The 24,258-nt window shown below is 42.6% G+C and overlaps 1 protein-coding gene across 5 annotated transcripts in view; it reads left to right on the top strand.

Moving 5' to 3' along the window:
* The window catches only part of garnl3 (GTPase activating Rap/RanGAP domain like 3), an 86,516-nt gene that overhangs the window by 36,411 nt on the left and 25,847 nt on the right, over nt 1-24,258 (top strand). For all 5 annotated transcript variants that reach the window (XM_026173360.2, XM_026173355.2, XM_026173358.2 and 2 more), the window contains exons 3-5: nt 9,810-9,884; nt 11,646-11,745; nt 13,768-13,886. In XM_026173360.2, the coding sequence (XP_026029145.2) occupies nt 9,810-9,884; nt 11,646-11,745; nt 13,768-13,886 (294 nt within the window). The remainder of the gene's footprint in view (nt 1-9,809; nt 9,885-11,645; nt 11,746-13,767; nt 13,887-24,258) is intronic.

The raw sequence follows: 24,258 nt of genomic DNA on the forward strand, positions 1-24,258 counted from the left end.
GTGTGACTGATATTTGGGTCGTGAGTACAGACTCAAAGTGACTCATCCACACGTTTGACTGTTATGTTACTGGTATTCATGTTATGGAAATAGTTAAAAAGTCAGTAATGAGCAGAGGTGGGTGGGTGCTGTTTTTTTTCCTTTTTTGTTTAGCTTATATTTACTGAATAAATCACAACTATCACTGATCGCTACATTTTGCAGAATGGCCACGGGATGAGGGGAGGAAACCTTAAAAGTATCCGGTTGAAAATAGTCAAATAAGGCAAGTTCACAACAAGTTATATCACTGCAATAGACTGGTGACCCATCTAGGGTATAAGCTGCCTCTCACCCCATGATAGATGGGATAGGCTCCAGGGGAAGCCACTACATCTATCGAAAACCCCAAATTAAAATTCCAAAGAAAGCAAAACATTTTCCTTTGCACACAGCCACTCACTGTCACTCACAACATTGAAAATGGCTCACTGGGGCTGCCTGTTGTTCTCCCAGCTTTTGTATTCTGTGCTGAGTCACCTGAGTCAGCACCACAGGAGAAGAGGGGGGCGCATAAATAAGGAGGGAGGCAAACAGTTACCAACACTCATGGTTCCTAGGATATTTAAAAGTAAAAGATTAGTCTTAAAGCTTTTACTTTTTGATAAAGCTTATAGTCCGAGATGGATCGGGTGACCCTGAACCTTTCCTTAGCTATGCTCCAATAGGTGTAAGCTGCTGGAGAGTTCCCATAATGTACTGAAAAGTTATTCTCTCCATATGTTTATACACTGCTTTGCATGTAGTTATTACTAAAATCTGGCTTCACAGTGTGTCTTTTGCCCTGCACCCCGTTCATGTTTCATAAAAAGTGAAAGTGAAAAGAAAATTCTCCTGCTAACAATTCTATGTAGCCTCTTATAGCTTAATCCTGTGTACCAATAATTACAAAAAAGAACAAAATGGATATCTGTCAGAGGAATCAGACTACCAGCAGTGTTTTTTAGAAGATCGGCACCTTCTTAAGAGCTTTCAGGAATATTGCATGGCAGAGTTTAGTTTGCTCAATGTCATATCAGTACCACATTATTTTGCTTCTTTTGCAGACTAACAGCTTGTACAGCTGATGTTTTTTTGTTTTTTTCGTGAGCTTCAGTTTGCATTTCCTGACTGAATTTGGTCTGATTGAAGAAGGAGGGTTTTATGCTGATCCAAGCTAATGAAGTGCTTCAATTTTAAGTTACATAACTTATTATATGGGAGCAATTAATAGTGCTTCAACTCCTTCCACTGTGCATCTGTAATTCATCTGAATAAAAAACACAATGAAGAGTTTTATTACCGTAGACCAAGAGGAAGGTGAAAAGAAGAGACTGAATTTCCATGATTCTTTTGACAACTTCTTCCCATTCAGTGACTTATTTTTAATCAAGGAACTCTGTTTAATCTTCCCGTTTTTTCGCTCAGTCCTTTTCTTTAGCAGTTTCTGCTTCTCTCTTTTCCCACTCCTAATCTCCATCTTAATTCTTTCAGTGTCTTTTTTTATATCTTCTCACTGAGTGTGCACCTGCCTCTCTCCTTTTTCTCCCTCCCCGTGCTATTCCCTCCTCGCCCTCTTTCACATCCTCTCCTGCTCTACTGAACTACGCCTCTGTGTTTCCTGCTTTCCTGGAGGGTTGTGGGTGTGCATGAACAGGCCCGCTGATGAGATCAATTATCTATCAGCAGTCACAAAAGTATTGATTTAACAACCCCCACACATGTCTCTCTGCACTGCATCTCTTTTTTGTCCCGTGGGCCTCGGGGGAAATCAGAGGCTCCGGTACGAGCTCGATTGTGTACGTGTGAAATGCTCAAGTCGTGCCCTAAAATGTGAGCTGTTTAAGTGTGTCTGTAAGAGGGAGTGTGAGTGTGCTTCATCCATAAAGCCTCCAAAGCCTCTTAAGTTCATGAGATTAAGAATTGTGGAGATATCCATTATTCTTTCACCGCTCAACTTTGTGTTGTCATTATGCACCTCTCTTGGCTTCTAACGTTTTTTCCCTTCTATGTAGTGGGGAAAATAATCATTTGATCCCTTGTTGAATTAGTAAGTTTGGTCACTTTAAAAGAAATCAACAGTCTCTAATTTTTATGGTAGTTTCATTTTGTTGGAGAGAAAAAACACATTGAGTAAAAGTTATAAACTGATTTGCCTGTCATTGAGTAAAATAAGCATTTGATCTAAGTTGGCCCTGATTATTCAGAAATGAAAGAAGTATAAAATGATCAATCGCCTTCGATTTGGAGCTCAATGAAAGATCTTCCTTTTGGGATTAGGATGATCATGATGAAAGTGATTGATCAGTCCATAACTACAACGGAGGAGCTTGTTAATGATCTGAAGGCAGTTGGGACCGCAGTCACAAATAAGACCATTGTGACCACACTACACTGTAATGGACTGATATCTTGCAGTGCCTGCAACATCCTCCTACTCAAGAAGGCACATATAGAGGCTTGCCTTAAGTTTGCCAGTGAACATCTAAATGATTCAGAGAAGGCTTGGGAGAAAGCGCTGTGGTCACATGAAACCAAAATGAAGCTCTCAGGCATTAAATCAACCTACCGTGGTTGGAGGAGGAGAAATGCTGTGTACTGTGAAATCTTGGATCAGAACCTCCTTCCCTCAGCCAGACACTGAAGATGGGTCATGGATGGGTCTTCCAGTGTGACAGTGTCCAAAAACATACCACCAAGGCAACAAAGAAGCATATTAAGGTCATGGAGTTGCCTAGTCGGTCTCCAGACCTCAGTTCTGTAAGAAATCTGTGGAGGGAGCAGAAGCTTCAAGTTGCCAAGCTGCAGCCTCTGTAAAGACAAGTGGGTCCTCCTGAGATGTCTGCAAACCTGGTGACCAGCTACAAAAAACGTCTTATCGTTGTGCTCGCCAACAAGGGTTTCTCCGCCAAGTATTAAGTCATGTTTTACTTGGTCATCCAATACTTATTTACATATACAGTTATAATTTTATATACAGTTACTGACTTGCAAATCAATTTTGTTAACTCTTATGTAATGTGGTTTTGGTTTTTTGCATTTTGGATTGGTATTCGGCATCGATTAAAATTTAATTTCCATCAAAATTAAAGACTGTTCATTTCTTTGGAATTCAGCAGGGAATCAAATAATTACTTCCCCCACCGTATATAGGTTTGGTCCTGTGTCTCCAGTATTGTTCCCAGCAGTGTCGAGGTGTTTTATGAGTTGTTTGTTAAAGCGTAGAAGCATAACAGGCTCCCCCTTTTCCCCTGTTGCCCCTCATTTTGCCTCCTCCAGCCCACCGGGTATCGTTGGAATGCAGCTTTTTCTTCTTTGCCACTCTTCTGTTCCATGATTTAAAAGCAGTGGCTACACAATACATAGACACACACAGAAACACACAAAAACACACACACAGACTCCCCAGAGAGCTTAATCTCTCTTTTCTTCTGACATTTTTCTTTCTTTCACCCCATAACAACTGAAAGCCTATTCACACACTGCAGCACAAACACTTACCTAAAAACACAATTAATACTGAATGTCTCTCTCCTTTTTTCTTCACATCCAGCCACACACACAAACACATCCACCAGGGAGGTAGTGCATTGCTCTGTATGAACGCTACATTGGTTTCCCCTCCATTATCTTGCGATTGGACAGTTAATGTTGCAGGAGGCACGAAAAATAGAGGAAGATGGTGGCCTACAGCTTCGACATTTACTTTCCATTTTCAGCACTCGAATACAAAATACAGATGTTAACAGAGTCGCAATGCTCATTCATTCACCCATAAACATGGGCACGTACAGGTCCATACCCCGGCATGCAAAAATGTGCAGGGAATTTTGATGCCTTTTAATATGCATATAAAAAGAGAGAACATCTTATTTTCATCAGTTTATTCTATAACAAAATGAGTTATTGCAAAGAAGAGCTTCAGACCTGCAGTAAACATGCTTTGGTCTGTATTGATTTTAATATGCCATTATATACACTTACCTAAGGAAGTAAATGCAGCTATAGTGCTGTACTTGTGTGCACATTAGGGCGGAGTGAAATCACTGTCATATTAATAAGAAAAATGTTGCAAATATGTTGTTAGAATTCTTTTTTGAATCACCAATTTAATCAAATTCAACAAGCCTACAGTATAGTCTGCATAAATGCACATAACACTTACAGGTCTCCCATTTCTTTTGCAATGAGTCTGACACTTAAGGTGTCTCAGTTCTTTGAGTTACAGCAAACAGACGGACTCATTTTCCACTCATGCAAGGTTAACTGTTTGCTTTCTGTGGTGGTTATCAGAATTTACTAGCATCTTTCATCATGACCTTGCAGTTGAGCTAAATTGGTTCAACTGCCAGCACCTGCAGACAGAGCCCTTAATAAAAGATCGTATAGCTTTTACTGGTTTGAGATTTATTTCACTTAAGGGTTAGGGTGACTGTGATTTTAAAATTGTGTTTTAGCAAGCGTTGTAAATAGCTAGCTAGATATTAGCCAGGGACGCTTGTTGTTTTCCGGTTGAGCTTAATCTGAAGATGCTTTTTGTAGACTTCACATATGGAGCCTACTCTCCATCACCTGAGTCATGATGCTGGTGCTTCCAAGCATGCGAAAGGAGTTGTTAAAAACTGCTTCGCAAAACATCCTAAATCCACACAGCAGATGTTTCCGTTCAGATATTAATCATAGTGTCATTTTCTCATTGCTTTCTTGTTACAGCTACCTCAGTTTAGAGTTTCCATATACATCTACACAGTTATAGATAGTACTGAATGCAGTATATATTCACAACATACTTCATACCGTGTACATTATAACATACCATAATAGACCCATTTCTGTAATATACTTACATATCTATACTATTGCTAATATATATTGTAATATATCTATATCACTAAAGCACTTCTGGATGGATGCAAACTGCATTTCGTTGCCCTGTACCTGTGCATGTGCAATGACAATAAAGTTGAATTCTATTCTATTCTATTCTATCATAACTGATCTCTGAACAGTGGAAGCTGAGGGAGGTACAACTCACAAAATTGTCTGTGGTTAGTCTCTTGACAATCCTCCATTAAGGATCACAGGTAAATCCTTGATGTGCTCACAAAAAGAGCCAAAATACTGCTTCCCTTGTTTCAGTTTGCAAGACTTCTGCTCTTGCTAGCAGCGCCCAGGAAAATGACCTACACAGCAGAGTGAAAGGCTTGTAGTCAAGCTAGGTTCCAGAGACAATAGTCAAGTATGGCCAAAAGATGGCATGACGTTACACGATGGATGCAAACTAGAGCTGGGCGATAGAACGATAACGATATGTATCGCGATATAACTTTTACTCGATAGAGAAATTAAGCTATCGCGATAGACCTCGCCGCTCTTGTCCTCAAAAAAAAAAAAAAAAAAAAAGGTCAGCCAATCCAAATTAAGTAGCGCAGAGCCGAACCAATCACAGCCGCAGCGTCACGTCGCGTGACTTGTTACGTACAGCACAAGTGCCAAGCCGCACGTGTGTTTGTTTGGGAAGCAGCCAGCGGGTAATGGAGGAAATGAGTGTGCCGACTAGAAAAATCAACCGAGCGTGACCGAAGAGAAAACAGATGATGGTTCCAATGCCGGAGAGATTGTCAAACGGAAGAGCCAAAGAAGTTCCGTAGTGTGAAGGTATTTCGGCTATTTCAAGTCTGACAAAAACAGAGTAGCGTGCACTGTAAATTGTGCCGAAAGCAAGTCTGGAAATACAATAAACTGGTGCATGCGTCACACTGCGCCACGTTATTGTTTCGGTGAAATGAATTTCTACAATACTGTTACTGTTAATTCTACTCTCTGCAGTGTTTAAATGCTTACATATACACACAGTTACTGTCCGTCCACACATACGACTCTGTTCTGCTTCTATGCCCCAGCTTTGTTTACTTTTTCCCACCGAGGCTTCTAGACTTCTGATTGGCCAACATTTAGGCACGGTTAGGAATCTAGCGCCACCTGCTGCTTTGGCATGTTCATAGCAGCGTTTTCCTTCATTTCTGCCTTTATGTGTGGACGGGATTATTTTTTAAAACGAAAATGGAAAATCTCAGTTTTCAAAAATACCCGTGTACGTGTGGACGTAGCCTCAGTCTCTGACTGGAAGCGCTAATTCGTCATTCGGCTTTTGTCAGACTAAAGTAACTGTTAAAACTGTTTGAAAAGCTCAGCTATACAGCAAGGAGAGATTGAGAATTTCCTTTTAGTTCTCAGTTTATTTGATATTGACAAAAGTTAGTCAGTTTTGTCTGTTCTTCTGTAAAACAAACTAAGATTTATTTTTAGAATTAATATTTTGTTTCTAAGTGGAATTGACAATTTAGTAGTCTGTTTCGTTTGTCCTATTTTGAAACTTAAACGCTTTAGTGGCTGCCTTTTGTGTAGTTTGCAATATTTGCCTTTATTTATCTGAAAAAGTCTCATGTTCCTTAAGTACATCTACCCTGTTGAACTTATTATGGGAAATAAATATTTAAATAAAAACAAGCTGCTGATTATTTCACATTTTACTTGTGAGCAACGGCACATTTAAATCTTACAAATATAGTTATTTGGCTTATATCGTGATAGATATCGTTATCGCCTGAAATGAAAAAAACATATCGTGATATGAAAAAATCTCATATCGCCCAGCTCTAATGCAAACATGATGTCTGTTTTTAGCAAACACTGCTTGCCTCACTTATTCTGTTGGCATCCCCACTGTGTACACATACCATGTCAGAACAGCATTTTTAAAATTGTTTTGCATACCACTTGGATAAGCAATCACTGAAACCAAAGGATACAAGGGTCTCACTTACAGAAGCATTTATAAAGTTTATTATTAAATCAGCTCAGATTAAACTTAGATTAGTCAGTTATTTGAAGAAAGCCCAAAAAGATGAAGACATCCTTTATCACGAATGACTTTTGCAGCATACAATGCACAAAACACGTGAATTTACAGTTAATGTCACAAAGTAACAGATACAGAAGAGTGGCTTGTATGCTCGATAGGCAAAAACTCTGAGGATGGCATATAAATAAAACCCACAATTTCCTTACTAGCCTTGTTACAATGCGAATGCCTATTTTCAACCCAACCCAATGTAGAGCCAGTTGCAAAATTTAATTTAAGAGCTTTGCACCAAAACCCCAGCTACAGTACTCCATATCAGATTTAATTTAGTGTGAACAATAAAGTCAGAGTGACAGTTATTAATGATTTTATTTAGGATGCAAAGCTCTTGCCTTTTATCCTCACTTACCCACAGGAATGTTTTGAGTGGACTTGAACCCTCTGTCTCTCTCTCTCCATGATAAATGCTCTCTCATCACTCTTGTTCATCATTGCACTGGCCGTCATGATCTAATGAGCTGTTGAAGTGGGGCACACCACCCACTCTTCATACAGATCAGCATTGTGCCTTGTCCAGGTTTTGCACAGGCTTTGGCAGCCACTCAGAATATTGTGTTGGTTATTAGTTTATCATTGTTCATAACCCCTTACAGCATCACACTCTACTTTGAGCTTTATCTGAGGTAACGAGTGCACAGTCCTGCTTTATAGTCTTATTCTGCTTTTGACCATGATCTTGTTGTGTATAGGTGATTGTTACACTTGCTTTCCTCCTGCTTCATGCATTAGTTGTGAACTCTTTAACTTTGTAGGTCAGCGACACTGGATGCTGTTTATTAGTTTTCTGTATTTGCTCCTTACCTCTCAGGACCTAGCTTGTCATCGTCTTTTTGCTTGGCTTCTCCAAACCATTTCTAGCCATCTGGATGTATCACAACACATGCAGGAATACACATCCACGCCAGATCTGTCTTTTTTTTTTTAATGTATTGGCAGATCAGAGACCTCTGTTGACGAGGACAGTAAAATAAAGCACAGCAGTCAACAGGATCAAAGGGCAAAGGACAAAGGAAGTGCAGTATGGGAGGAAAGAGTCTCTGATGTGTTGCCTGATAACAGAGCATCAGTTACCATGATGGAAATGGGGGTTTAAAAGAGGAATCAGGAGGTGAAGAGTAATAGACTGAAAGGAGTTTTACATGTGTCCACACGGACAAGAAGAAAGTAGTCAAAAAACAGCAAAACTGACTATTTTTCTTTATATATCATTGATCTTATTGATATTCTTGATCTTTTATAAAGATAACTTCACAGCATTTGTTTATACACATTTATAAAAGATAATCATAGAAAGACACATACACACATTTGCAAACAAAAACAATTCTGCAAGCCAAGTGTAATGGGCTTATATTAACACCATATTACTTTAAGATATTGTGAAGGATTTTTCAGTGTGTATTTTGTGTAGTTTGATGTATAGTAGCAATTGCTTAATGACTTAGTTTAATCGAGATTAGTGGAAATGTTCAATTTGACTGTTGTTTGACCTGCGCAGGCCATTCATCTTTCCTGCTAGACTCATGGACTCATTATAAATGCTTTAAAAGACTCAAATTACTGTCTACTGCTATAGTCGTCTGAAAAACCTACACATCTGTGCTGCGTTCAAGGGAGTTAGGAGGGCCTAAGCACTTGTATTAAAGCGAAAAATTTGGTGGCAGCATTCAGATGTGTGTTGTCACAGTGCAATAATCTTCCAAGGAGAAGACATCCCAGAAAATTCTCCCAAGATCAGCCTGTGCAATGCTCAGAGAAACTACAAAAAACCTGGAGAGCTACATCTCAGACTCAGTTAGCATGTTAAATGATAAAGTTCATGACAGTTCAGTTAGAAAAAGACTGAACTAGTATGTTCTGCTTAGAAAGGTTGCTAGAAAGAAGCCTCTTCTCTCTAAATCCAGCACAGCTCATGTTCACAATGGTACGTCTGAACGAACCACAACACTTCTGCATATCACCACAAACACCTCACACTAACTGCCAAGCACAGCGGTGGAGAGGTCATTATTTGGGTTGTTATACCTCCACCCAAATGAAATGTGATGTTGGGATCTTAAGCGTGCGGTGAATGGTTGCCTGAAAAACGTCAATAAACTGATGCAATGTTGTGTAGAAGAGTGGGACAAAATTCCTTCAAAGCGATGTGAGAAACTGTTAAATTATTGCTGCTAAAGGTGGTTCTACAAGTTACAGAATCATGGGCTGTTTACAGGAGTGCACACTATAACTACACCTCAGGTCTGAAATGCTTAAATTGAAATGGTGACGTGATGATGATTCTAGGTCATATTTGGAATCACTGACTTTGCACAAAAATCAGCTGCAACTCTTTGCAAGAGAGTGACTAAGCATCAAAATTTGCCCAAATATGGGACCGGTTTTGGAAGCTGTACACAGTTAGACAGGATAGCTGAGCTGCTCTCAGGCTTTGTCTTCTCTTGTTTCACTCAGTCTCCGCACTATTAACTTTCCCATTTCATCTCATGATGTCTCCTCTCTAGTGCTGCAGTAGTAAGAGGTGAGTCAGCATGAGACAGATAATTGTGGTGATAAGTAGAGGGTGCCTGAGGAAAATTAGGAGAAAAGTTTAAAAGTTAAAAACTGTTTCTAAAGTGAAGGGAGACTTGAGTGAATAAGGGTGAAGAGGGTTAGTTGGTAACATATTCATGGAAAGGGGTTGCTAATGCTGCTGTTGTCACATGGAGGTGATGTTTCACCACGGTTCCTCTTTTTTCTGTGAGTGCAGCGGGCTCTGGTGTATTTATAGTCGGTTTATTACTGTCTGCCACAAGTCACTGTTTATCAGGTGTCTAATTTTGACCATGTCTCCCTCTCACTATGTCTGTCTCTGTCTTCCTCTCAGCTGATATCCAGTGATGCAGATGGGGCCATTCAGAGGGCGGGACGCTTCAGGGTGGAGAATGGCTCCTCAGACGAGGTGCGCACTATATCACACACAAGCCTCTTGTCTCAGTCTGGCTCTCAAGGTTTTCTTGTGCTGATTTTTGGATCCGTAATTGTTTTGAGGGCCTGTTTTAACTCAAGCTGATTGAAGGTGACAGAAAATTTCATAAAATAATATTTTAAGCTCTTTTTCATTTGCCATTCTTTCACTAAATAGTATTAAAGCTAATTTAAGAGGTGGCTAGAGTAGAGTAATATAAAGACTGGAAGTATGGGAAAACTGATTTCCTGGTTCTGTCCAAAGTTACAAAAAATACCTTCCAGGTCCTCTAAAACTCCTAATTACGATGTTATATAAAGGTGGTATTGATTTTCTTATCTAATGCTCAGCAGAGAGGACAATAAGTATCCCTTTAACATGACTCATGTAGCTGCCGCTACGAATTGCTTCTTCATGTGGTTCCCAAATTTGGGTTTATGACTCATCCATTAGGTCAAAAAGATATATCTAAGGGGTCACAAGATGAATAACGGATGATTAAACAGGCCTGTTTCATAAATTCTGGCTTTTCTCCCATAGTTGGGTTTTTTTTCTTGTTAAATGCAGGCCAGTTTGCGTTCTGTAGCTGCTGAAATTGTTCACATCAAGCAATCTACACACTCCTGGTGGACACACCATTATTTTATAGTGATATGCACAGGGGTTAGTGCGGTGCCAGAGCACAGCAAACACTTTTTTTCTCCCCTGAGGAAGTAGAATTGCCACATTTATCATAAACCTTATTTTGTGCCAGAGAGCCCATGAAAACAAACTGACAAATTGGTCAGAGCTGTCATATTGATGTGATGATTGATTTGCAATGTCAGCTCGAGCACAGCAAGCAAACGTTCCAACTTTGAAGCTGCCGTTAGCTGCAGGCTACCTTCAGAGGGTACAGGGATTTCAATTTTTTTTTTATCTCGTCTGTCTAGTGGGGTTTTTTGTGGGGAAAAAAAGATGAAATTTAAACATTTTTTTTTCGCTTGTGGCAGGTCTTTATTTACCTCACCTGCTTAAACTGATCATATACGTCATTCCTTTTTTTGACAACTATAGTCATATTTTAGTCCCTTTTGAGTTAGTGCTTTATCCTGTTTACACAGCCTCAACATTTCTTTTTATCTGTGTTTAATTAAATTCCTTTTATACTAAGCCATCCCATTTCTTATTAAGGCTTTAATTGTGAAACATTTGTTGTGGAAACATCAGGAAGATTTTTATGTGAAGAAATACATGCACATGTACATAAAATTATTTGTGGCTATGGCATTTGTCCTCTGTCAGCTGTATGTATGACAAGAGATAACTTGAGTGAGCAGAACAAACGCTGACCAGTACTGCAAATACAGTAGCTCCTGCATTTGCTGATCTTTGTTTCCTTTTTAAGTCAATTTCCAAGAATGCAGCAACAATGCATCTCTATCATGGGGCCGCCCTATTATGATTCACTGCCTCGATTTTGTCCAACATTTTGGTATTATTTAGGATGTGATGCAATCCGCAAAGACAAAGGTTCTCTTAATCTCAAACCTTAGTCCTCCCACATTTTTAAATTGAGAGCCATGATACAAGTAATAAACAGTTACATTATAGCTTGCTTTTGCTGTATCTGATTTCCTGCCCTGTAATATAATCAGTACTGTTTTATTGTGTAACAGTTTTCCACAATGAAGACTGCTGTGACTCAAGCTGTGACTATCATTATAACATTGTGGCATATGTTTGTGTGTGTGTGTGCGTGTGTGCTTGAAACAGACTTTGGACTACACTCCAGGAACCTGGAGGAGAACCGATGTCCATCTGGAGAATCCAGAGTACCACACCAGATGGTTCTTTAAATACTTTTTGGGAAAAGGTCAGTGCTTCTCTGCTGTGCTCTGTATAAAAAATACACTCACGCACAGAGCTAGCATGACATAGATCAAGAAATGCCTCCATATTTGGAAGCTTGTTATCAGCCTTGTCCTCATGCACCGCTTTTCATTCATCTAACCATATCCCCACTGAGAGTCTTAACTACACTCCAGCCCAATACGTCACCCAAGGAGAAAGCTCACTAAGGACATACAGTATCACTAGACAGACAACGCTGCACAAGATAGCACAATTAAAATTTTACCCTTAGCTTCTGAAATGAGACTGTGCAGCAACCTAGCAACTGTGAGAAGCTGTTAGGAATTATTTGTATTGGTCACCTGTCCTGCACCTTTTTCATAATTTCTCCACCCGCATTATTCCCACTCTGCATTACTTCCATAGTCTTAAAAGCTCATTGCTGAGGCTTCCCTGTAATGAGTTTAGTGAGGAAGATCAGCTGAGAGGTGAGGTAAAGAGCAGAGATATTTGTGAAGGAAAGTTAAGACAGGAAAACTATCAGCTATGGAATAACAGAATAAGAGGCATCTTTTTCCTCTTCTGGCCAGGGTCTAATCATACTATGGCACGGGCAGTTTAAAAATGAGCCACGTCGCAAGAAATTTGGCTCGACCTGTTTTGGACCGCAGCTGAGCCATCTGTGTCTCACAGCCCGGGCAGAGTCGACTGCATCGCACAAAACAACACATTATGAACTCGAGGCCAGCTACTTTAACACAAGCTTCCTGTTTGATGAAACACCCACAGTGGCACACATCTTACTGATAAGAATAAATCTTTCTGTGTCTGTTTCCCTGTTATACTCCATTAAATATGACAATAATTCTTGAGGCTGCTCAAAAAGAACGAGGCTCAGTAGTAAGCCAATAATTGGAACGCAGCTTCACGTTACTGCTTACCTTAAGCTTAAAAACATCACCGATTAGGAATAAACAGAGCTTATAACCAAATAGAATAAAAGAGACACACACACACACACAGGAAAAGAAAGCATTAGCTGAGGTGAGGACGAAGAAAGAGGCAGCAGAGAACCTGCATCTAATTGGGTTTGGATGGCTGTTTGGCATTGTTTGGATATGTTACCCTGTCAACCAAAGAGGCAGAGACTCTGCTGCGATCTGTGTAACTCTAGGTTTTGAATGAAAGAAGAGAATTTAATGAAAGAAAAGGCAGGAAGGAAGACAAAAAATGAAAAAACATCAACAACAAAAAGACTAAAAACACAGATAAAACAGCAGAGAGATGACTGGGCCCCTACTATGACAGAAAAATCTAAATTTTTAACTTAAACTAATCAAAACTTTAACACCAGGAGAACCAGCCTGGAGGTGGAATAACATGGGTCAGTTCAAGTAGATAGCTTACTCTGTCCATCTGTCAAAGTCTTCTTGGATTTTATGAATCAGTGGGGTATGAGCGTATATTCCAAGGTATAAGTCCCAGCGTCCCACTGTGTATGGCTGAAAAGCAGAATCTTGGATTTCAACCAGAGGACTGAGTAGCCATAGAACTTTCCAAAGCAGTTGATCAGAGTGTGGACTGACAGAAAGTGAGTTGTCAGATTAGTTAATAAAGAAGAATGTTATCTGCATATAAACTGAATTTTTGATTATGTAAATTTGTTGCTATACCTATGATGTCATCAGTCTGTCTTATGGCTGAGACAAGAAGTTCAATGAAAAGTGCCAGAAGAGATGATGATTATCCTTATCTCGTACCTCTGTTTAAATTGAATGGGTTGGATATTTGTCCATTAGTGATTACAGATGCTGTTGGAGTGTTGTGTTGTATAGGATTAGCTGTTTATGTATGGACCAAATCCAAAATGTTATAGGAGGCAGAAATTTCCAGCTCAATTTATCATTTTTTTCCTGCATCTAGAGTAAAAATTATGGCAGGGCTTTGATTTAATATCCATTTTACTATTGTATAAGTTAATCAGTTGAATAATCTTGATCTCTTAATCTTAATCATATCTGTAAATGATCTCTGTCCACCATAGTCCACCAAAATTATGTGGGCACGGATGCAGAGAAGAATCCCTTCTACCTATCGGTGGTCCTCTCGGACCAGAACAACCAACGTGTTCCCCAGTACCGAGCCATCCTCTGGAGAAAGACGGTGAGTTCACTGTCTATGCACCTAGCAGCAGTAATTTTAAATGCGTCACATCTCTTAGACCTTCAGGATGAGTGTTGGGGAGTAACAGAATACATGTACCACCGTTACGTATTAAAAATACAAAATATGAGTAACTGTAGTCCGTTACAGTTACCGTTTAAAAAGGTGGTATTCAGAATACAGTTACTTTGTTGAAGTAACTGGATTACACGGCGGTCTTTTCCTGTTTCATATGTTAGGCTGTCCCCTCTCTATTTTTGGTAATTCCACGCCGGTGGAAACCCAAACAAAACCTGTGTCTCAATCTCTCGGCCCATGTCACCCCTACTTGCGGCCCAAATAATGACGTGACGAAATATTTTCAAAAATTATTGTTCAAAAAATTATTTAATATGAATGCAATAGGCAGAGTGTTATTGGCATAGCCCTAAAGAATGTAGCCTCATGGACAGTGTAGCCCAGTAAGCTATTAAGACTCGACTTTACACCGTGTTCGTGTTTTCCTCCGAAACAATAAGTTCCGTTGCAGCAGCCTTTCAACGCCTCTGTCTCTCGCTGGCAAAGTTGACGCAGACAACAAAGTAAAGCTAGTTTTCGGCTACGAGCCCGACACAGAACTGACGTATTAGCCAGAGGTCCCTTTTGGAGCTGTGGGCCTGTTTTATATTGTTACGCCCCACTTAAGAACGAAGTGTCGACTGGAGTGAGGGGTAACACAAAGTGAAAGGGAACACATGAACTACTGGAGAAATAGATGTCAGTATACAAGATTTATTGCCTAAAACTACTACAGTACGAAAACACAGGGAAGCTCTTTTCTTCAGGGTCTCCAAGGCCAGAACAATAAACAAAACACCCCCCTTTAGCTAGAAATCAAAACCAAGTACTCACTAACCAAAAACAAAATACAATGGCTGAGCTCCCTGTCTAACCAAACCAGGAGAAAACAGTTGAAACAAAAATGGCAGAGAACCCCTACCTGCTTCCACAATGACAAACTAATTATCACAATAAGGGCACACCTTCGCTCACAATAAAAGAAAGAAAAACCAAAGTTCACAGAGGGTAAGTTCTCACACACATACACACAAAGGCCCGCTGCCCAAAACTCTACAGCTCACAGCTCTGGCAAACATGGGGAAAATGGCAGGGGGTGTGGCAGTTTAGGACGGCAGACTATATGCCGTGGCTGACGAGCTGAAACACACCTCAGCTGCGGCTCATGAGGCAGACCTGCAACACAAGAAAAGGAGAAAAACAACTCTTCGACAGAGGGAGAGCCACTAGAGGTCAGCGACCGTAACACCCCCCCACATAAAATATCACATACAGTAAACAGACACCTTTAACAACTGCCACCAAGTCCGTTACTGGGGTTAAGGGGTTAATACTGGGTCCTGGACAGTGCGTCAGCCACCACGTTGTCCACACCTCTCTGATGTCGGATGTCTATGTTATACTCCTGAGCAAGCAACGCCCATCTCATCAATCTTTGGTTATGATTGTACATGTGCTTTAGAAATACCAGAGGGTTATGGTCAGTATTGACCCCACGTACACGTCAAAATGCTGCAGAGCAAGCAACATGGCTAGGGTTTCCTTCTCAATGGTGGAATAGTTGAGTTGATGAGGCTTGAACTTAGCTGAGAAGTAGGAAACCGGGTGACTGATGCCAGCAACTCCATCCTGTAACAGTACTGCTCCCGCGCCGGTAGCGCTTGCATCCACTTCCAGCTTGAAGGCCTTGCTGAAGTTGGGAGCAGCCAGTACAGGGGCACTGCAAAGGAGAGACTTGGCACAGTCAAATGCATGTTGGCACTCAGCAGTCCATACGAAGGGTTCCTTTGGACTGCACAGACGAGTCAGGGGAGCCACCACTGTTGAAAAGTTCCGGCAGAAACACCTGTAGTAGCCCACCAGACCTAAGAAGCGTCTGAGCTCCCGTCTGGTGGTGGGCACCGGGTAGCTCAGTACGGCCTCCACCTTTGCATTCACGGGGCGCACCTGGCCATGTCCCACTTGTTTTCCGAGGTATGTCACTACCGCCTTGGCAAATTCACACTTTGCCAGGTTCAGAGTTAGGGAAGCCTGGGATAAACGAGCAAAAACATCCCTCAGAGTACTCACGTGATCAGTCCAGCAAGAAGAATATACCACAATGTCATCCAAATACACATTACAACTGTGAATGTCTGCTAACACAAGGTTCATAAGTCGTTGGAAAGTGGCTGGTGCATTCCGCATGCCAAACACCATCACTGTGTACTGCAAGAAATAGTCTGGAGTAACAAATGCTGAAATATCAGAGGCTCTGCTAGTTAGAGGAACCTGCCAGTACCCTTTTAACAGATCTAGCTTTGTTATGTAGGTGGCGGCTCCAATACTGTCTATGCAGTCTTCCATGCGAGGCAATGGGTATGAGTCAGGGACTGTGACTGCATTTACTCTCCTAAAATCAGTACAAAAACGAGGAGAACCATCTGACTTTGGTGTCAGCAGACATGGAGAGCTCCAAGAGCTATGGCTAGGTATCGCCAAACCATTTCCAAGCAGGTACTATACCTCGTTTTTCATTAATTCCCTCTTGAGTGGGGGGCACCGGTATGCGTGTTGCTTAATAGGGCACGCATCACCCACGTCAATGTCGTGCTTTAACACTGGGGTTTTAGACGGTACATCCCCAAACAGACTAGGGTGCGCTTGGATCAGATCCTTCACATCGTCTCTCTCGTCATGAGGAAGATAGGAGAGGTACGTGTCTAAGGCACCAAGAACCTCTGAGTTTGCAAGCCTGCCGCTCTGCTGACCTTCACTACCCTTCACCAAACCATCATCATGGTTTATGGGCACAGAAATGAGTGAGATGGAGCCCTCGCGATCGTCTTCCCTAGAGTGAAACAGTTTCAGCATGTTTATATGGCAGAGCCGTGTTTTACGCCTCCTATCCGGAGTGCGAACGATGTAGTCTGTGTCATTGACTTTGCTCTCTACCACATATGGTCCCGCAAATTGGGCTGACAGAGACGGACCAGATGTGGGCACCAACACGAGTACCTGATCACCAGGTTTAAAAGAACGCTGCACTGCCTTCCGGTCATACTGCCGCTTCATTTTCCCTTGGGCTGCTGACAGAGACTTCTTAGCTATTGCACAAGCATGGTACAAACGTTCCCGACACTGCGTGACAAACTCAAGCACATTTGATTGCGGCTGCACATCAGACAAAACCTGTTCTTTCAGGGCTTTTAGAGGCCCTCTCACACTGTGCCCAAAAACTAATTCAGCAGGGCTGAAACCAAGGGACTCCTGTTTTGCTTCACGAGCTGCAAACAGCAGGAATGGCAGTCCCTCATCCCAGTTCTTGTCAGTCACCAGACAATATTTTCGCATCATCAACTTTATGGTCTGGTGCCATCTTTCTAGTGCACCTTGTGACTGGGGATGGTAAGGGCTGGAAGGGATGTGTCTGATACCAAGTGATTGTAATGTCTGCTTGAACAGTTTTGACTGGAAATTGCTGCCTTGGTCGGTCTGAACAATTCTAGGCAGACCGAATGTTGAAAAGAATTTAAGTAGAGCCTTAATCACAGTGGGAGCGGTGATTTTTCGAAGTGGTATGGCTTCAGGAAAACGGGTTGTGGCACACATGATTGTCAAGAGGAACTGATTACCCGTTTTTGTTCTGGGTAGAGGACCCACACAGTCCACTAAAACACGCTCAAAAGGCTCCCCAACTACCGGGATGGGTTTAAGAGGAGCAGGTGGCACCGTCTGATTAGGTTTACCCACAATTTGGCAAACCTGGCATGTTTTGCAGAACTTGGCAACGTCTTTCTTCAGACCTGGCCAGTATGTGACCTGCCCAACCAGAGTCAATAAAACACTGGACTTACTGTATGCCAATGCAGAAGAGGCATACAGTTCATCACCTCTCCCTCCCCTGGGCAGATCTGATCACAACCTGGTGCACCTTGTCCCTGTGTATGAGCCCTTAGTGCGCAGGGAGCCACCAGCCACCTGCACAGTACAGAGATGGTCAGAGGAGAGCGAGGAGGCTCTTAAGGATTGTTTTGAGTCGACTGTGTGGGAGGTGATTTGTGATGACCACGGTGAGGACATCGACAGCCTTACTACATGCATTACTGACTATATAAACTTCTGTGTGGATAACACTGTACCTACCAGGACTGTACGGTGTTTCTCCAACAACAAACCTTGGATTACCCCAGAAATTAAAACTGTCCTCAAGCAGAAGAGGAGGGCCTTCAAATCCAGAGACAAAGAGGAGTTGAAAAGGGTGCAGAGAGAGCTGAGGGGACTGATAAGGAATGGGAAGGAGAGCTACAGGCAGAAGATGGAGAACCAGCTTCAACAAAACAACGTTGGTGAAGTCTGGAGAGGCCTCAGAACCATCTCGGGCCACAAACAGCAGAACTCTCTGCCTGGGAGGGATGTGAGATGGGCAAATGAACTGAATCATTTCTTCAACAGATTTGACTCAGCCATGAGGCAGTCTGCAACATCGGCTGCAGACTCACCCACCCCCACTGCTGCTGTTCCACCTCAGACACTTCACACCTCCTCTATTCACCCTGCTCACTCCCCCCCACCCCCAACAACAGCATCCAATACACACTCAACACAAGGCTCCAGCCTGTCTCTCTCAACCACCCAGGTTAGGAGGGAACTGAGGAGGATTAATGGCAAGAAGGCAGCGGGTCCAGATGGCATCAGCTCGAGGGTCGTCAGGTCCTGCGCGGACCAACTGTGTGGGGTGATGGAGCACCTCTTCAACCTGAGCCTGAGGTTGGGAAGAGTCCCACAGCTCTGGAAAACCTCCTGTGTTGTACCAGTGCCAAAGACTTCACGCCCCAAGGACCTCAACAGCTACAGGCCGGTGGCTCTGACATCCCACCTGATGAAGACCCTGGAGCGGTTGGTCCTGGCTCAGCTTCGGCGCCTAATAAGCTCATCACTGGACCCACTTCAGTTTGCCTACCAGCCTGGCATTGGAGCGGATGATGCCGTCATTCACCTCCTACATCATTCCCTCGCTCACCTGGAGACCGCTGGAAGCACTGTGAGAATCATGTTCTTTGATTTCTCCAGTGCCTTCAACACCATTCTTCCCTCGGTTCTAAAGGACAAGCTGGTGAACTCTGGAGTGGACCATCACCTCACTACCTGGATCCTGGACTACCTCACCGACCGACCACAGTATGTGAGGACTCAGGGCTGTGTGTCGGACAGGGTCGTCTGCAGTACGGGGGCCCCACAGGGAACGGTTCTGGCTCCGTTCCTCTTCACCATCTACACTGCAGACTTCTCCCACAATTCCACCCAGTGCTTCCTGCAGAAGTTCTCTGATGACTCTGCAATAGTCGGCCTCATCACTGATGGGGACGACAAGGAGTACAGAGGTCTGACCCAAGACTTTGTGGACTGGTGCCAGCTGAACTACCTCCAGATCAACACCAGTAAAACCAAGGAACTGGTGGTAGACTTCCGCAGGCACAAGCATTCTCCACTGCAACCACTGAACATCCAAGGTATGGACATTGAGGCTGTGGACAGCTACAGGTACCTTGGTGTTCATCTGAACAATAGACTGGACTGGACTCATAACTCAGACGCCCTCTACAGGAAAGGGCAGAGCAGGCTGTACCTGCTGCGGAGACTCAGGTCGTTTGGGGTGGAGGGCCCACTCCTGAAGAAATTCTATGACTCTGTTGTGGCTTCTGCTATCTTTTATGGTGTGGTCTGCTGGGGCGGCAGCATCTCTGCTGGGGACAGGAAGAGACTGAACAGGGTGATCCGAAGGGCCAGCTCTGTTCTAGGATGCCCTCTGGACCCAGTGGAGGTGGTGAGTGACAGGAGAACGGCGGCTAAGCTGTCATCCCTGATGGACAACATCTCCCACCCCATGCAGCAGACTGTGACAGCACTGAGCAGCTCCTTCAGTGGGAGACTGCGGCACCCACGGTGTGGGACGGAGAGATTTCGCAGGTCTTTCCTCCCCACTGCTGTCAGACTCCATAATAAAGACTTTAACTGATCAAGCACACACATCCATACATATGCAATAATACTAAGTGCAATAATCCTTTCTGTCATCGTTGTATTTTTACTCAGTTGTATATAGTATTTGTATTTGTATTCTATTTTTATCTTATTGTATATTTATTTTATTTTATTCTACTGTATATAGTATTTTATTTTATTCTATTCTGTACAGTTGTGTACTGTATTTATTCTTATTGTATTCTAATTTTTTGCCTCATAACTTTTGCACTGTCCACTTCCTGCTGTGACAAAACAAATTTCCCACATGTGGGACTAATAAAGGTTATCTTATCTTATCTTATCTTAAAAAGTGCTGAAGAACGCGGTCATAGGTTTTAGTAATACCTAAATGACCTGACCATGGGTGTTCATGCGCAAGCTGCAATATGCCACAATCCCTAGGAATGACTATTTGGCGTACCACCCCCCAACCCTCATCACCTCCTTCCTGCTGTAATGCAGGTCTTGAGACCCATTTTCTTAGCAGTAACCCATCCTCAAGATAAAACCTGTGTGCCTTTTTATTGTTTGCTAACTCGCTTACCTCTTTAAAACAGTTAGTGAGTGACTCATCCTTTTCCTGAGCCTGGCTCAAACACTCACGTGAGACCGGCAAAGGAAGAACCTCAGACAGAGTAGCCAGACCCTGTTCATCGAGCGCTGGTTTAGAAGGGCTAGCAGCTGGCTCTCTGTCCCCAGTTAGAACAGATCCAAGAACAGTCTCACTCAGGTTCACTTCCTCCAGCTTCCGAGCTTGCGACCTGGTAAGAACACTGACAGAAAACACATCAGGGTGGGATTTCAACAGCTCGTCCTCTTCCGGGATACAGCTGGGTTTATCCACCACTTCAGGAACAGGGAGTACTTTGTCCCCAGCAATATCATTTCCCATTATAAACTCAACACCCTGAATAGGAAATGAGTTTCTTACTGCAACCTTGAACAAACCAGAGGCTAACCTCGACTGCACATGAACACAATGTAATGGTGCAGGTATGTAGGCCATCCCAATACCTTGCACTATTGTACTAGCGTTACAAGATGACTCATCACTGACTGGCAAAACGTCGGCCAATAGAAATGACTGCGAGCCACCCGTGTCCCTCAGTATTCTCACGGGCTTTTGATCCCCAGGAAACCCTGTTAAGGAGACAAAACCATCGAAAATGAAGGGTTTAAAACACTTATCAGGTTCACTCATGGTCACATGGGAGGGGGAGCTCAGCGACTTGACTAGGCCAACCCCTTTGGCTTGTTTTAATTGCTGGGGCACTTGTTTACGTTTAAGAGCCAAACACTCAGAAACTATATGCCCCACTTTGTGACAGTAGAAACATTGTCTATCAGACTTGGAACCCAAGGAACCCCTAGGTTGTTGAGGCTTTGTGTCCTTTTCCAGTCGTTCATGATAGTGTGAATCGGATTTACCCACAAACACGCTTTTGTGCGTTAAAGCAAATTCTTCTGCCAGGATAGCTGCCTCCTGCAAAGTGGCCACTTTTTGTTCATTCAGGTACAGCACTGTACGATCAGGAACACAGTTTTTGAATTCCTCCAACAATACCAGTTCACGCAATGCGTTAAACTCTGACACTTTGCTTGCTTGACACCACCTATCAAATAGTGTCCCTTTTTCCCTTGCGAACTCAAGGAATGTTTGAGCAGCGGATTTCCTCAGGGTCCTGAAACGCTGCCTGTAGGCTTCAGGCACCAACTCATAGGCTCTGAGTATAGCGCTTTTGACATTGTCATACACAAGACTGTCCTCGATAGTGAGAGCTGCGCATACTTCCTGTGCCTTACCAATTAATTTGCACTGAAGCAAAAGGGACCAAACCTCCTTGGGCCAATGTAAAGCCATAGCAATGCGCTCAAACGCATTAAAATAGGCCTCCACCTCAGTCTCCCTGAATGGTGGAACTAGGGCAATGTTTTTGCCCACATCAAATGCTGGAGGTGCAGGAGCAGGGGGAGAATTATCTGAAGGATTGCTATTGTTGTCTTCATCCTTCACTGTAGGTGGAGCAGAAGGCTCAGGAGACAATTTGTTAGCTTGCAACTCCAGTTGACGCAACCTAATAGATGTCTCAGCTTCTAGCTCCCGACACTTTAACTTGAACTCAAGTTCATCCTTACGTTCCCTTTCTTTGGCCTCAAGTTCAAGACGAACTAAACGTACCTTTACGCGTGCACTAACACTGGGATTACTAGATTCGACAGAGAAGGGCTCAAACCGTGGAAGAGAGGTTGGTAGCTTTCCCTCACCTGGTTTGACCACCGTAGGTGTCCCCGCCCCCTCCTCAGCACAAACCTCAGGCTGACCAGAGGTTTCGAGGAGTGACGCGGCATCCCCCGAGTCCACCTCTAAGGGGAACACGCCTTTCCCAACCAACCCGCTGACAACAAGAGTCTTTAACTCGCTCTTCTTCATGGACTTGGCCACAAGGATTTCATAATGCGCGGCAACAGCACACAAATCCTCCTTCCGACATGCATCAAGCTGGTCCAATGCAGGCCTAGCTATAAAATCACCCAGGCTAAACTGTGCCATAACCCAAATAATCCCGGACGAGCCCCCACTTATGTTACGCCCCACTTAAGAACGAAGTGTCGACTGGAGTGAGGGGTAACACAAAGTGAAAGGGAACACATGAACTACTGGAGAAATAGATGTCAGTATACAAGATTTATTGCCTAAAACTACTACAGTACGAAAACACAGGGAAGCTCTTTTCTTCAGGGTCTCCAAGGCCAGAACAATAAACAAAACACCCCCCTTTAGCTAGAAATCAAAACCAAGTACTCACTAACCAAAAACAAAATACAATGGCTGAGCTCCCTGTCTAACCAAACCAGGAGAAAACAGTTGAAACAAAAATGGCAGAGAACCCCTACCTGCTTCCACAATGACAAACTAATTATCACAATAAGGGCACACCTTCGCTCACAATAAAAGAAAGAAAAACCAAAGTTCACAGAGGGTAAGTTCTCACACATATACACACAAAGGCCCGCTGCCCAAAACTCTACAGCTCACAGCTCTGGCAAACATGGGGAAAATGGCAGGGGGTGTGGCAGTTTAGGACGGCAGACTATATGCCGTGGCTGACGAGCTGAAACACACCTCAGCTGCGGCTCATGAGGCAGACCTGCAACACAAGAAAAGGAGAAAAACAACTCTTCGACAGAGGGAGAGCCACTAGAGGTCAGCGACCGTAACAATATACACGCGGAATAGTTTTCTATACGAGATCGCTCCAAAAAGTGCAGCCTTACCTAATGTCCACCTACTGTTACTCATTTTATATTAAGATTTAAAAATCTGGTTGGTATTAGTATGGCGAATAACCTTCAGTAATAGTAATAAATCACACAGCAATAGTACATTCATGTAGTTGTAAAAAGCTTGATAATATATTAAGTAATCCAAAGTATTCAGAATACGTTACTCTGATTGAGTAACGTAACGGAATACGTTACAAAATACATTTTGGGGCATGTATTCTGTAATCTGTAGTGGAATACATTTTAAAAGTAACCTTCCCAAAACTGTTCAGGATATATGCAATACTTTTTTTTCTGAGTAAAATGATATATAAGGTTTTATATTTTTGCAGGTATCATTAATTGAAAGCATTTTCAGCAAACTGTATCATATGACATGACTGCATTTCATTGTATTGTAAGCAGTTTCTCACTGTTGGACCGATAAATGCTGAGATACTTTTCAATAGTTTCATCAAATAGCTGCAGCCCAATGACATGATCAACAAAAAAATCATCATGTGTAATCTTAAAGAATAATTCACAAACATTTATTCTCTTTAAAATCTTAATCTTTAAAGCAAGTTAGATAAATGTAGCGGCAGTCGTGGAGTCTAAATTCCCATAAAATATAAAGTCTCCAACTAAAAGTGCAGGTATTAAAAGTTTTAGCACACTGGTGCAAAGATTAATCCTGAACACAGACATTTTCTGCTTAATTAAACAGTTGTGGGAGGTGTGTTTTTTGTTCCTCAGATCTAAACACGGAAAAGCACAAAATGTGCAAAGTCCCTTAAAAATAGTCTTTAAGGCACTATGCTACTCCACTTTTGAGTCACCGTTTGTGTAGGTGTGTGTGTGTGTGTGTGTGTTAGAGAGAGATGCATGATTATTATGGTGTGCATCTAGTTCTGTGATTCAGTTTCATGACCAAGATAGCTTGGATCTAATTTTGCCCTCCAGCCTCGTCTGGAACCTGATTAGGGTGATGCACCTCCGCTGCCTGATCACATTGATTTATCTTGTTTCTGTCAGACTCTAACTG

This window comes from Astatotilapia calliptera, chromosome 7 (assembly GCF_964374335.1).
Source record: "Astatotilapia calliptera chromosome 7, fAstCal68.1, whole genome shotgun sequence".
In the NCBI taxonomy this organism is placed as follows: domain Eukaryota; kingdom Metazoa; phylum Chordata; class Actinopteri; order Cichliformes; family Cichlidae; genus Astatotilapia; species Astatotilapia calliptera.